Genomic DNA, 14,901 nt, shown 5'->3' with positions numbered 1-14,901 from the left:
CCCTCTCCTGCCAGGCTTGGCCTGACGGGGAGGCTGCCACACCTCCAACAATAATCTGCATATTTAAACAAGACCCCGCCAGCTTGGGTCAGGTGTTCTGCTCGCGAAGGCAGCGGGATCAGAGGAGGCAAGTCGCTGCCCTCATTTTAACTGCCCCCCCCCCCCCAAACTCGGTTTGGTTTCCGCCAGGCAGAGGGAGTTAAAATGGGGGCCTTCGTCTCCGCATGCATTCCAGCAGATTATTATAGTACAGTCATCACCATTGATGAACTTTGGTCTAGACACTTTCCTTCCTCACTCCCCTAGAAGCAAGATGTTCTATTACCACAAGGCATCTAAACTGGGAGATGAGCCAAGAACAAGGAAACCTCAGCACAATAACTGGACTTGGCAGATTAGAGGAGCAGACAGCCCTGGGACATGATTTATCAACTCAATATTTTTACTCCTGCCGCTGGGCTGGGAGAGACGGTGGCTTCGATTTCCTTCCGGGTTACCGTCTGTTTTCAGCTGGTGTCAGGGTGGCCTGCTGCTAAATTCTGACCTCAAAAAAGGTTAGCTCCATTTTTCACAGGCTGCGTTTTAGGTATCTCACTCTGCTGCATGGTGAGCTGCTGCACTCAATTTCTCTCCCCTTCTATCTTTGCTGCAACTCTGTAAACTAAAGGAAGTATTGCAGGGCTGCCTGGTGAGAGTAAAGCACAGTGAAAGATCACTTGCAGGACGAGGGAATTTTTTGCTGCAGTTAATTTGTTTCTGCTTTTTATCTGCCTTTGTGGCCCCCAGCTTGCTATTGTTATCGGCATTATGCAGTACATTTCATTTTTGGCCTCTGCCATAAAGCTCTGAACACAATTCCGTCGAGGATTCTTCTATATCTGTGTTTTGAAGAGGAGGATCAGATGGAGCAAAGTGGGCTTGAAAGACTAGTTAGAAACCATTGGTGGTGTCTGGCACCAACTTGTAGATAACCATGCCATTGTATTTATAGACTAGTCATTTGTCAACCTCTCCATTCAACAGTGTAGCAAAAGACTGTTTCCCTTGTAAGCCAGTAGAGGTGTTTTTGCCACCAGCCTTGCCCTGGAGCTCACCTCCCTCAGAAGAAGAGCGTTGTAAACGTCAATGATAAATCACCACAGCACATAATTTCTATGTCACTGGGGGGCGGCAGGGGATATCTACAACATTAGCTGGTTGGCTAAAGTGGGTAAAGGATACATTGGCTACACACGCTCCACATTTCATCACCTTCCCGATAAACATGGCACAGCAGCGTGAGAGAGTGGGGAACCTTTTCCAACTGGCAGGATTTACCCAGGTGCAAGGAGCAATCCACGGCACTCGTGTTTCCATTTGTGCTCCAATTGAGAACTCCAAGTTTGTGAATAGGAAAGACTTTTTCTTAATGAATGCCCAACTAGAATGTGATGCCAACCACCTCATCATGCATATCAATAAGCACCATCCAGGCAGCTGCCATGATCCTCTCATTTACAACAATCAAATATACTCCACCACCCCGCCCCCGCCCCCAGTTTATTGCGAAAGACAAGCGTCTAGATGGCTGTTGATGATGAGGGTTACCCTCTGCAGCAGTGGCCCATGACCAGTTCACTTGCCAACTATCCCATGCAGAGCACTGATCACCTGAACTATGATCAGACTATTGCTATTTTGAAGTCTTGCTGGCAGAGCATTGTAGAGCAGTCCAGCAGGGTCCGGCACATTACCATCTCCTTTTGCTTTGTATAATCATACCTTTTTGTCATTTAATCTCCTGCCTTCCAACCTATAACAGACCTCCCCTTTTGTTCTTTCCTCCCCTCCCCCCTTTCCCTGCACCCCCCCCCCACCCCCAGCACTTGCTTAAAATCTGTTACATCTCTAACTTTTTCCAGTTCTGACGAAGGGTCATTGACCTGAAACGTTAACTCTGTTTCTCTCTCCACAGATGCTGCCTGACCTGCTGAGTGTTTCATTTCAGATATCCAGCATCCGCAGTATTTTGCTTTTGTCTTGCACATTATGGTTGTTTGTTGCGTGCTGTACAATTTCACACTTTCTAAAGGACTACACATTGATGTTGAGGAGGAAGGAGGTGAAGAAGGATAGCAGGATGAGCATACAGTTGAGGCTCCATTGTAGAAAGAGGTCACCCAAGAGAACCCATTGCCATCTGCCAGACATTTGCCTGCAAAACTAATAAGGGACAGTTTCACTTAGAAAAGTTCCTTGCCCACTGCTCAATCATGGCTTCCCTTTGGATGCAACATCAACTCAGTAAATTACTGACATGAAGTAAACGTTGGCACTCATTGAATGGCTGGCATGGCTCTTTTGAGGTGTGTCTGCCAACTTGATGCTGCGGTAGCACCAGACCTGCCTCTTCCGCTCCACCCCCCCCCCCCCGCCCCCCCACCCACGGAGGCAGGTTCCTTATAGAGAGCCTTAACTGCACCAGGAGCCTGTCGTGAATATTTAATGGCGTGCACCAAGGTCTTGGTTATGTAACACTGGCGGGCAGAAATGTAGTTCTGACGCTACTTTGGCAGTAAACTGGCTGAGCGGGGGGGAAAGCTGAGTTAACATTTTAGAGAAACACTGGCATCCTAGAAATACGGGTGCAGTTATGTCATCCGCATGCTTTTGTACTTACTCAATGATTCTATGCTTGGACTGAAGAGAGAAATCGCAGTAATCAACTCCAATGTCTGTGAAATCGACCAGAACCGAGGTGAGGATTCGGAAAGCCTCGGGGTTCAGTTGTCTGAGTTGATTGGCAACATGGAATCCATCCACCATCTCCGTTTCACCGCCAACTTCTGCCTGTTGTATGCAGTGGAGAAACTGAACCTGGGACAAAACAGACATGTGAATGTTTACCATCACAGGATATTTAAGCGAAAATTCCTTTTATTTTGCCACACTTTACGTTGGTTTAAATATTGGCATCGTTGTATATTTTGCTTGCGCGTCGTTTGTAGGAATGTACATGGCTACAGTATGCCCCAGTGAAGCAGTTTTATGTGCTTCATGATCAGGATGTTTAGCGGTGGCCATTGGGAGGTGGACATGCTGTAGTGTATGTAACCTGTACCACCTTAAGAGGATACCTTAAGGTGATGGACTACTTTTTGATGGCTCCTGTACATTGTAGTACCGCTGGTGACCACACCGGTATATAAACCCTGTGGAGCAAAGTGTATTCCAGTTCAGCCCTGACCCTCAATTACTAAAGACCTGTTTAATTATTTCTGTAGTCTGTGTCCAGTGATTCAGCATAACTACATTTGGAAACACAGACTCAACAGTGGCGACGAGTCTGATCTTACCTAGCGGCAGTTGCATCAAAGGAAGCTTCGCCTCTGAAACGGGCGTCGATCAAGGACATCCACCCTCAACATCCTGCTGGGCACTGCATAGCACGGGAGGCAATCGGGAACCCGTGTTGGTTTCTGGCCACGAAGTCAAACATCAGTGAACATCCCTTCGACGACAGCGGCGGGTAAGCCCGATCGAGCGGCACGGGGGGGAAGTCGGCCGAGTTGTCAGTAAGAGAAGGGGAGGGAAACGACGAAAAGGGCGGAGAACACGACCGCAGCCGGTGTCAGGGGCCGGACTGCAATCGGGGCAGAGACGCGCAGCAGCCAGAAAAGCGTTTATGTCCACAAGGACCGCGGGAGCGGCGGGGAACAAGAGCAGCAGCGTAGGGGAAAATAAAGGACCGCTGGGAGGCGAGAACGGCAACAGCGCGGTAATCGCCATTTTGAGTCGGCGGGGGAAGAAGACAAGCGCGGGAAGCCGCCATTTTGAAAAAAATAAAATAAAATAATAATCATATCCGAAGGAAAGGAAACTCAACAAGGATGCCAAAAACGGGTAACATCACTGCTTTTGATAGCGATGTGGAAGATTGGGCCACTTATGTGGAACGTGTCGAAGTTTACTGTACAACGAATGAGGTACTGGAGGATAAGAAAGCACTAACCCTATTAAACTCGATGGGTGCGAAGACGTACGGGTTATTAAGGAACCTTGTAACACCAGATAAACCGGTAGGAAAGAGTTTCGTGGATATTGTTACTATCCTGCAAGAGCATTTAAACCCCACGCCGCTGCTGATAGTGGAACGATTTAAATTCTACAAAAGAATTCAACTTAAAGAGGAAAGCAACGCTGAATTCTTAATCGAACTGCGCAAGTTATCAAAATACTGTCAGTTCGGTACAGGACTAGCAGACGCACTGAGAGATAAGTTTGTGTGTGGGCACCTAAGGGAAGGAACCCAGAAGCGACTGCTAGAGGAAAAGGATCTTATGCTGGACAAAGCTTTCAGCATTGCAGCATCGCACGAGGCAGCAGCACAAGGCACTGCAGAGATACAGCAAAGGCCATTGGAATTCAGCACCAATGAAATGGCATTGGGCGCAGTAAAGTGCTATCGTTGCGGAAGGACAACGCATGACCAGAACCAGTGCTGGTTCAAAGATAAAGAATGCAGGCAATGTGGCAAACTTGGTCACATAGCGAGAGTATGCCGGTCAGGAAAGAAGACCAACAGCAAAAAGTCGCCGCAGGAGAAGTACAAAAAAGTACACAAGGTGACAGAACAGTTCGGATGAACAGAAGATGGATTCAGACTCCAGCAGTAAGGAACTGGGTTGTCTAAAAATACATAATGTGGGTAACACAGCAGACCACCAAACTATCTGGGTCATGCTTCGGACAGCAGGAGTCCAAGTGAAGATGGAATTGGACACTGGATCGGCATTGATGGTCATGAATAAGCAAGATTACAAAAGGTTATTCTCGCACATTCCCCTGAGGGATACGGAGATTGTATTGAAAACATACACGGGGCAAATAGTATACCTCATCGGAAAGATAAAAGTAAATGTGGTCTACAATGGTAAAGAAAGTCAGGAAATGGACTTGTATGTGTTACCTGATGGAGGTCCGCCACTACTGGGACGGGAATGGATCCAGAGAATAAATGTGGACTGGCATTCCATACAAGCACTGACTGTAGATTCCTGTAAAGAGGACGACGTCAAACCTAAGCGACTGTCCAAAATATTGGACGATGCTAAGGAGGTGTTCCAACAGGGACTGGGAACACTGAAAGGAATTACGGCAAACATCAAGGTTGAAGAACATGCAAACCCAAAATTTTTCAAAGCCAGACCGGTACCTTATGCGATACAACCTGCTGTGGAAGCAGAGCTGGAAGGGCTAGAACGTTCAGGAGTACTGTCAAAGGTGGACTGGAGCGAATGGGCCACACCCATTGTTCCTGTCATGAAGCGTTCGTTGAGCAACAAGCCGGGGGAACCTGGGAAGGTTCGCATCTGTGGCGATTTCAAGATCACTGTTAATCCGGTTCTTCACACGGTGCAATATCCGCTTCCGCGGATTGAAGATATCTTCGCTTCGCTGTCTGGCGGGAAACACTTCACCAAGATAGACCTGGTGCAGGCCTACCTACAGATGGAAGTTGATGAAGCGTCACGCCAGTATCTCACGATCAACACACATAAGGGCTTATATCGGTATAATAGACTGGTTTTTGGAGTGGCATCGGCTCCAGCGATTTGGCAAAGGGCCATGGAGCAGGTATTGCAGGGAATTCCAGGCACACAATGCTACCTGGACGACATTCTGATTACAGGAGATGATGATAAGGATCACCTCGCGAATTTGGAGCAGGTGCTCACCAGATTGAAAGAATATGGGCTCAGAGTTAATCACCAGAAATGTGAGTTCTTTCAAAAGCGAATCTCGTGCTGCGGCCACGTCATTGACCAGGAGGGGCTCCATAAGTCACCTGACAAGATCGAAGCTGTTGTGAAAGCTCCCGCTCCGGAAAATGTATCCCAGTTGAGGTCGTTCCTTGGGTTGGTTAACTATTACCACAAGTTTCTTCCAAATTTATCCACGGTGTTACACCCGCTGAACACTCTTTTGCAAATGGGAGTACCATGGAAGTGGAGCGAGGATTGTAAGCGGGCTTTTCAAAAAAGCAAGGCACTGATCACCTCTAAGGAAGTGTTGGCTCACTTTAACCCAACGCTGCCTATTCGCTTAGCTTGTGATGCTTCTCCATATGGTATCGGGGCAGTGCTCTCACATAAGTTTCCAAATGGCTTGGAAAGGCCAGTCGCGTTCACATCTAGATCATTGACCTCCACAGAGCGCAACTATGCTCAGATAGATAGGGAGGCTCTCAGCCTCGTGTGGGGAGTTAAGAAATTTAACCATTACCTGCAAGGCCAAAAGTTTACGCTGCTGACAGATCACCAGCCGTTGGTTTCCATTTTTAACCCTAAGAAGGGTGTTCAGGTTATGACGGCGCAGAGGCTTCAGAGATGGTCCCTTTTCCTAGGGGCACATCAATATGATATCGAATTCAAAGGTACAAAGCAACATGGTAATGCTGATGGGCTGTCGCGCCTGCCACTACCTACAGCGGAAGAGGCACCGGCAGTTGACCCTGTCGAGATATTTCACTCGACCATCTTCGAATGCTTACCAGTCACCAATGCGAGTATTGAGAGAGAGACCCGAAACGACCCGACACTGTCTCGGGTCTACGATTTGACAGTGAAGGGATGGCCAGCACATGGCGACCCACTGTTACCAGCATTCTCAGCCAGACGAGAACAGCTGTCCGTCTGTCAAGGAACATTGATGTATGGAACAAGGGTGATTATTCCTCCTAAATTAAGGGAGAGAGTTCTGAAGGAATTGCATGAAGGTCATCTGGGGGGAGTCAAGATGAAAAGCCTTGCTAGGGCTTATGTGTGGTGGCCAGGTATCGACAAACAAATAGAGGATCTGACTAAAAGCTGCTCAGGGTGCCAAAAAGTTCAAAACGCACCTCCAATTGCACCGCTGCATCCGTGGGAATGGCCTTCAACCCCATGGCAACGTGTGCATATCGACTTTGCAGGTCCATTCATGGATTCCATGTTTTTGATAGCAGTAGACGCACATTCTAAATGGCCAGAAGTGATTAAGATGTCGACCACTACCTCTGAAAAGATGATCGCAGTTCTAAGAACCATATTTGCAAGGAATGGGTTGCCGGAACAAATATGTTCAGACAACGGACCACAGTTCGTGTCAGAAGAATTCTAGGAATTCATGAAAAAGAATGGGGTGAAACACTATACATCTGCCCCATATCATCCGGCTACAAATGGGTTGGCCGAGAGATTTGTACAAACGTTCAAAAAGGCGATAAAGGCCATGAGCGAAGACCATATTCCACTACAACATAAGGTGGACAATTTCCTGATGGCATATCGAAACGCCACGCATGCAGTGACAAATCAAAGCCCTGCCATAATGTTCTATAACAGGAGGTTGCGGTCCCGGTTGGATTTGTTAAAACCCAATGTGCGTAGGGAAGTCGAAAACAAGCAATTCCAGCACATAAATAACAAGGCCACTCGGAGTTTCGAAATAGGACAACCAGTGTTGGCCAGGGACTATAGGAATGATAAATGGCAATCTGGAACAATTCGTGCCCGACAAGGACCCTTGATGTACACGGTAGACGTTGGAGAGAACGTAATACGACGTCATGCTGACCAACTTGTGGAATCGAGAACAAGGGTCGACCCCATGTCTACGGCAGAGACACCAGTTGAAGAAGTTATTGAGCCTGTAGCATCTACCTCAGACTCGAACGTACATGATGATGTTCAATCCATAGGAGATCAAATGGATGAGTCACCCCAGCAACGAGAACCAGAGACCCCTGAAAGGCGTTATCCGGCCCGGATCAGGAGGCCTCCTCAGAGACTGAATCTTTGAACAGTTTTGTGTGAAAGTTGTATATATGTTATCCATGTTATGTTTAAATTGGGGTGTACACTGTTAAGCTAAAAGGGGAGGAATTGTAGTGTATGTAACCTGTACCACCTTCAGAGGATACCTTAAGGTGATGGACTACTTTTTGATGGCTCCTGTACATTGTAGTACCGGTGGTGACCACACCGGTATATAAACCCTGTGGAGCAAAGTGTATTCCAGTTCAGCCCTGACCCTCAATTACTAAAGACCTGTTTAATTATTTCTGTAGTCTGTGTCCAGTTATTCAGCATAACTACATTTGGAAACACAGACTCAACACATGCCACTCCGGATATTCATGGATAGTTCACTTTTTGACTTTGTTATAAAACTATTGAAAGCACTTAAAATGGGCTGGCTCATAGTTCATGTATACATTATTATTCATTCATTGTGGGGCCCGGAGGGGCACTCCTGCTCGTCCTCGGGCTCAAGGAAATTTTAGTAAAACTATTTAATAAAAATGAACCTACCTTGCTGGCCTGCTTCTGTCCCCAGCTCCTGTTTCCGGCAGAGTTGACCTGGCGGGGGGAAGCCATCGCTGCTCCCCCTCTCAGGCCTCAGTTAAAGTAGTACATTGAGCCCTGACTTTGGATGGGGGACCTTGCTGCCTGCAGCTTAAATTGTAGTCTGCCAGATCGGGGTGGCAAAGGTGTGGGTGTGTCTCCTGCTTCATTTTAACTGCACCCCCCTCCCCCAGTCTGGTTTCGGTCAGGTGGGAGGAGTTCAGATCAACCCCAGTGACTTCACCTCTGTCTTTGTCTTTGTGGGAGCAACTCCCACTCATTGTGGCGCCACAGGAGAATCTTGAACCCCGAGACCTCTGATGGCCTCTGTGGAGTGAATGACTGAACTTTATCTGTCCAGTCCCTGAAGGGAGTTGGTGATTGATTCTGGTAAATGTACAAACTAACAAAGCATGTTGTTCAGGAAATCATGTGGAAATATTATATTTAAAGTGTGTATCTTTCTGAGCATTTGTACTGCATGTTTACTATTCATGTACGACAATTTATTTTTGTTGCTACACAAAAATTATGAACTTGGAAAATATTAAGGATTCTGAAATCAACCACTCGAGGAATTACCATATCGACAACATTCACTGCAGCCACCATATTCACCATTTAATAGTTGCCATCTCATGGGTCGGTGCACCATTTAAGAACACAATTCACACCATAACTACCTAAATGAGAACATTTACCAATATATAAGGATGTGGCATCTCCACAGGAGGAAACATATGTCAATACATTCTTCAAAAATCTAACGTGACAAAAGCCTCCACAGCCCACTGGGGTAGAGAATTCCAATCATATCAACTTGTTTTTTTCCAGAGGATCTCCCTGTCTCCATATTCAGCAAATAAATTCTGAAGCATCAGCATATTGTGGCAGTTTGCATTACAGTACATAAGAACATAAGAAATAGGAGCAGGAGTAGGCCATTTGGCCCCTCAAGCCTGCTCCGCCATTCAATAAGATCATGGCTGATCTTCTGGCTGATCTTCTACCTCCTCTCCACTTTCCTGCACTATCCCCATATCCTTTGATTTCCCTAAAGTCCAAAAGTCTATCGATCTCTGTCTTGAATATACTCAACGACTGAGCCTCCACAGCCCTCTGGGGTAGAGAATTCCGGTCATATCAACTTCAATATAGTAAAAGATGCAAGAACTGCATTTCATTATTATCTGCGTACCTGATTGGAATTTGATTCCTGAAGAAAACCCATACACCCTGCTGTCCATTTCAAAACTAGCCCTAATATTAGGCATGCAATGCAACACAAGTTTGCAGGTCACACAAGAATGTGCACAGAGGTGGTAATTTAGACCCAATCAATAGGTTGTTGTCTGATTTTTAGATGTTAGGGGGGCTGGGTCCATGTATGGCAGGTGTCCTTTAATGTGGCTAAGTGTAGTGTTTCGCATTTTACTTTGCGGAAACTCGAGCCCTGTTTACACCATGCAGGTGTACCAGCAAAAGGCTTAGGATCAAGAGTTAGACCTGGTGGTTACAGTTGATAAATCATTAAGAATGCACAAGTAATATGATGGGGCCTTTGTGAAGGCAAATAGTTTTAAGTCGCATTGCTAGTATACAATAAGGAGTGATATACACAATACTCCAGTGCAGCCATACTGGGGGTAAATAAGGTATTAGTACGGCTGCACTTGGGAGTATGCAGAACAGGCTGCAAGAATTGGGACTATTTGCTACAGAGAAATGCAGAGGATATAGAGTCATAACAGCACAGAAGGAGGTCATTCAGCCCATCGGGCCTGTGCCGGCTCTCTGCAGAGCAATCCAGTCAGTCCCATTCCCCCACACTATCCCCATAGTCCTGCAAGTTTATTTCCCTCAAATGTCTATCCAGTCTCCCCTTGAAAACATTGAGGGGGAGAAATTCAGTATCGCCCCGTTTCGGGCGTGATTATCGGCCGGGCACAAAGTTTAGCGCCTGGTGCTAATTATCGCCACCAGCTGCAAACTTGGCTTTTATCGCCCCTGGGGGTGATTGGAGCGCTAAATCAGGCGCTGCACACCTGTCTTAAGGCGCAAAGGCCGAGGAGCGAGGCGCTAACTCAGAGCGCTGGCGAAGCTCATGTGATGTCAGTCAGCAATGGAACACAGACACACTGGCGCCGGCCAGTTCTTAAAGGGGAGGGTCGATCTTGCTCTCCATCCACATCCTGCTCATTGCAGCCTTGAATCTAGGCCTGGAGAGACCTGTACATCAAATCTGTTAGAAAGAACAATGGAGAGGCCCAGGGAAAAAGCTGAGTGCAGCCCCCATAGTCGCTTCTAAATCGATGCAAGGAAGATCAAAAGAAAAAGAACCTGCAAAGTGCTGCTCAGTACTCAAAACTCCTCAACACAGCTTTGAATATCTCCTGCAGTCTCTCCCTCTCTCACTCAGAATGCGTGGTGAAAAAGTTTAGCCGACAAAAAAGGCAGGAAGCAGTCGCCTTTAAATGGCACTCCCCCAGTCCCTTCCTGACTGCAAAACGCTCCCCTCAACCTGTCGTTGCTAGCGGCAGGCGGTAAGACAGGGGGTGCCACTCAATATCCGGTCCGGGGTGCTACCGGGGCATTGCACGCTCGACTGACGTCACGATCTGCGGGCGCAGGAGATCGTGGCGGTAGTGTTTAGTGCCGCCGCAAACTGTCTGGTCAATTTCGTGAATGGCAGAAACATCGCCGCGCACGGGCATCAGTTGCTTTGCGCCCCATTAGCACCCTCTTAAGAACATATAAGAACATAAGAAATAGGAGCAGGAGTAGGCCAATCGGCCCCTCGAGCCTGCTCCGCCATTCAATAAGATCATGGCTGATCTGATCCTAACCGGCAAACCACTATCACAGAACCATCTCCTGAATCTAACAGAATTAGACACACGAAATAGGAGCAGGATCAGGCTACACGGCCCCTGGGCCCGCTCCTGGGATCAAGGGATATGGGGAGAAAGCAGGGACAGGGTACTGAATTTGGATGATCAGCCATGATCTCATTGAATGGCGGGGCAGGCGGGGCAGGCTCAAGGGGCCGAATGGCCTACTCCTGCTCCTATCTTCTATGTTTCTGATTTTTGTTTCAGATTTCCAACATTTGCAGTATTTCACTTGTATTAACATCTAACAGGACCTGCACTGTTTTTACAGGAGAAAGTTAGTAGGGATGCAGCATGTATTGTCAATGTGGAACCAGAACAGGGTCGTAATGCATTGTTCAAATTCATTATAACAACGTCGATTTTTAAAAGGCTTATTCTCAAAAAGGCATTTTCCCTGGTTCTGGGTAATCTTTCATTACATTGAAAAGAAAGACCTCAATTAGATAAACTCCTGATAATACAAACAGTTGATTAAAGTTTAGTACTTAAATGAGATTTAATTTTGTTGTACTTCAACAAAGTTGAGCGGAAGCTTACGAGAAAAACAAACTTGAATGATATTGCAACCACATAATCTCTATTTGAAACATTGAGGGTCACAGAGTCACATCACAAGAGAATTCGTTTTTAGTAACATCCCCTACCCCACTGAATGCCCATGATTGATTTTATAACAAGTGTTTATACAGCTTGGGTAAAAATAAACCTATAGCTCCAAAAAAACATAATTATTGTCACAACTTTCAAAGAAATTAAATATATAACCTATTAATATGTGTTTAGAAGAAAATCACATTAAAACGTATTAATTTCAAGTTGTTATATTTAAAAATGGCGTTGTCACTCAGCAATTCTTATTTAATTTGTAACCTCCTCATATTTTGCCATGTAGGAAATGGGTAAAGTTTTCCCAAGCTCAATTCGAACACAATCCAAATAGTCAGCAGACAGATGGGACATTCAACCCACCTGTCTGGGCCAGACTCAAGTCATGGAAATAATAGAATAGGGACTGTCCTACTCCACTGCTCAGTCCTCTCTTATTTAGGAGATTGTGCATATGAGGATGTTTGTGCAAACGTATGCAGTTGTGTGCTTGCCAGGATAAATGTTTGCTTATATGTTGCACAAATGTAATTCACTTATACACATACGGCTCATATTCATCGCTTAGTTAGCGGCACGCACGACAGCAGTAATTTCAGTAACATCTTCACTTCAAACTTAAAGATGGTTCATCCTGGTGAACAGATGAAAATAAGTAATCTTCAATGGCAGCTGATGTAGAAGGATAAAAGATCATGGGGGTGAAATTGGGTGCCTTTGCACCTCCTGTTATAAGAACATAAGAACATAAGAAATAGGAGCAGGAGTCGGCCAATCAGGCCCTCGAGCCTGCTCCGCCATTCAATAAGATCATGGCTGATCTGATCCTAATCGCCAATCCACTGTCACAGAACCATCTCCTGAATCTAACAGAACTGGACACACGAAATAGGAGCAGGGTCAGGCTACACGGCCCCTGGGCCCGCTCCGCTACCCACAGGGCCATGACCGATCCGGACCTAGACTCATGTCCAAATTCCTGCCCGCTCCCCGTAACCCTTAATTCCCTTTACTCCTAGGAAACTGTCTATTTCTGTTTTAAATTTATGTAATGATGTAGCTTCTACAGCTTTTTGGGGCAACATATTCCATGGACCTACCACCCTCTGAGTGAAGTAGTTCCTCCTCATCTCAGTTTTGAAAGAGCAGCCCCTTATTCTAAGACTATGCCCCCTAGTTCTAGTTTCACCCATCATCGGGAACATTCTCCCCGCATCCACCTGATCCAACCCCTTCACAATCTTATATGTTTCAATAAGATCGCCTCTCATTCTTCTGAACTCCAATGAGCAGAGTCCCAATCTACTCAACCTCTCCTCATATGTCCATCCCCTCATCCCCGGGATTAACCGAGTGAACCTTCTTTGTACTGACTCGAGAGCAAGTATGTCCTTTCTTAAGTATGGACACCAAAACCATACGCAGTATTCCAGGTGCGGTCTCACCAATACCTTGTACAACTGAAGCAATACCTCCCTATTTTTATATTCTATCCCCCTAGCAATGAAAGCCAACATTCCATTGGCCTTCTTAATCACTTGCTGCACCTGCATACTAACCTTTTGAGTTTCGTGCACCAGGACCCCCAGATCCCTTTGTACTTCAGTACTTTCCAGTTTCTTGCCATTAAGATAATAACTTGCTCTACGATTTTTCCTGCCAAAGTGCATAACCTCACACTTTCCAGTATTGTATTCCATCTGCCAAATCTCTGCCCACTTACTTAGCCTGTCTATGTCCCCTTGCAGGTTTTTTATGTCCTCCTCACTCACTACTTTCCCTCCCATCTTAGTATCATCTGCAAACTTTGATATGTTACACTCGGTCCCCTCCTCCAAATCGTTAATATAGATTGTAAAGAGTTGGGGACCCAGCACTGACCCCTGCGGAACACCACTAGTTACTGATTGCCAGTCTGAGAATGAACCATTTATCCCAACTCTCTGCCTTCTGTTAGATAGCCAATCCTCTATCCGTGCCAGAATATTACCCCCAATCCCATGATTTTTTATCTTAAGCAATAATCTTTTGTGTGGCACCTTGTCAAATGCCTTTTGGAAGTCTAAACACACTACGTCCACTGGTTCCCCTTTATCCACCCTATATGTTACTTCCTCAAAGAACTCCAGCAAATTTGTCAAACATGACTTCCCCTTCATAAAACCATGCTGACTTTGTCCTATTAAATTATGATTATCCAAATGTCCTGTTACTGTCTCCTTAATAATGGACTCCCAAATTTTACCTACCACAGATGTTAGGCTAACCAGTCTATAGTTTCCAGCCTTCTGTCAACTGCCCTTTTTAAATAAGGGTGTTACATTTGCAGTTTTCCAGTCTGCCAGGACCTTTGCCGAGTCCAGGGAGTTTTGGAAAATTATTACCAATGCATCCACAATCCCTACCGCCACTTCCCTCAAGACCCTAGGATGTAAGCCATCAGGTCCAGGTGATTTATCCGCCTTGAGTCCCATTATTTTACCGAGTACCACTTCCTTAGTGATTTTGATCGTGTTTAGCTCCTCCCCCCCCTTTAGCCCCCTGTTTGTCCAGTGTTGGGATATTCTTAGTGTCTTCTACTGTAAAGACTGATGTAAAATATTCATTCAGTGTTTTGCCATCTCCATATTTCCCACCATTAATTTCCCGGTCTCATCCTCTAAGGGACCAACATTTACTTTAGCTACCCTTTTTCTTTTTATATAACTATAAAAACTCTTACTATCTGTTTTTATATTTTTTGCTAATTTACTTTCATAACCTATCTTCCCTTTCTTAATCAATCTTTTTGTTATTTTTTGCTGTCTTTTAAAGTTTTCCCAATCCTCTATCCTCCCACTAGATTTGGCTACCTTATATGCCCTTGTTTTTAGTCGAATACTATCCTTAATTTCTTTACTTAGCCATGGATGGCTGTCTTTTCTTTTACACCCTTTTCTTCTCAGTGGAATATATTTTTTTTGGAAGTTGTAAAATAACTCCTTAAATGTACACCACTGATCATGTATTGTCTTACCCTTTAATCTATTTTCCCA

The 14,901-nt window shown here is 45.6% G+C and overlaps 1 protein-coding gene and 1 long non-coding RNA gene across 3 annotated transcripts in view; one reads left to right on the top strand and one right to left on the bottom strand.

The window, feature by feature from the left end:
* bbox1 (butyrobetaine (gamma), 2-oxoglutarate dioxygenase (gamma-butyrobetaine hydroxylase) 1) overlaps positions 1-14,901 on the bottom strand; it is a 313,722-nt gene that overhangs the window by 18,140 nt on the left and 280,681 nt on the right. The window contains exon 6 of the mRNA XM_086008110.1: positions 2,660-2,856. Coding sequence (XP_085864236.1) covers positions 2,660-2,856 — 197 coding nt within the window. The remainder of the gene's footprint in view (positions 1-2,659; positions 2,857-14,901) is intronic.
* The window catches only part of LOC147107074 (uncharacterized), a 113,039-nt gene that overhangs the window by 66,696 nt on the left and 31,442 nt on the right, over positions 1-14,901 (top strand). The window contains exon 3 of one of the 2 annotated variants that reach the window (XR_015081020.1): positions 1,955-2,666. The exons of the other annotated variant lie outside the window; for it this stretch is intronic. This is a non-coding gene — a long non-coding RNA (uncharacterized LOC147107074). Of the gene's footprint in view, positions 1-1,954; positions 2,667-14,901 lie in introns of those variants that run through there. 2 annotated transcript variants of the gene reach the window in all.

Source organism: Somniosus microcephalus, chromosome 15 (assembly GCF_052327205.1).
Source record: "Somniosus microcephalus isolate GS21.2 chromosome 15, FLI_Smic_1.0, whole genome shotgun sequence".
Classification (NCBI taxonomy): Eukaryota; Metazoa; Chordata; class Chondrichthyes; order Squaliformes; family Somniosidae; genus Somniosus; species Somniosus microcephalus.
This window is presented reverse-complemented; position numbering and strand designations above follow the sequence as displayed.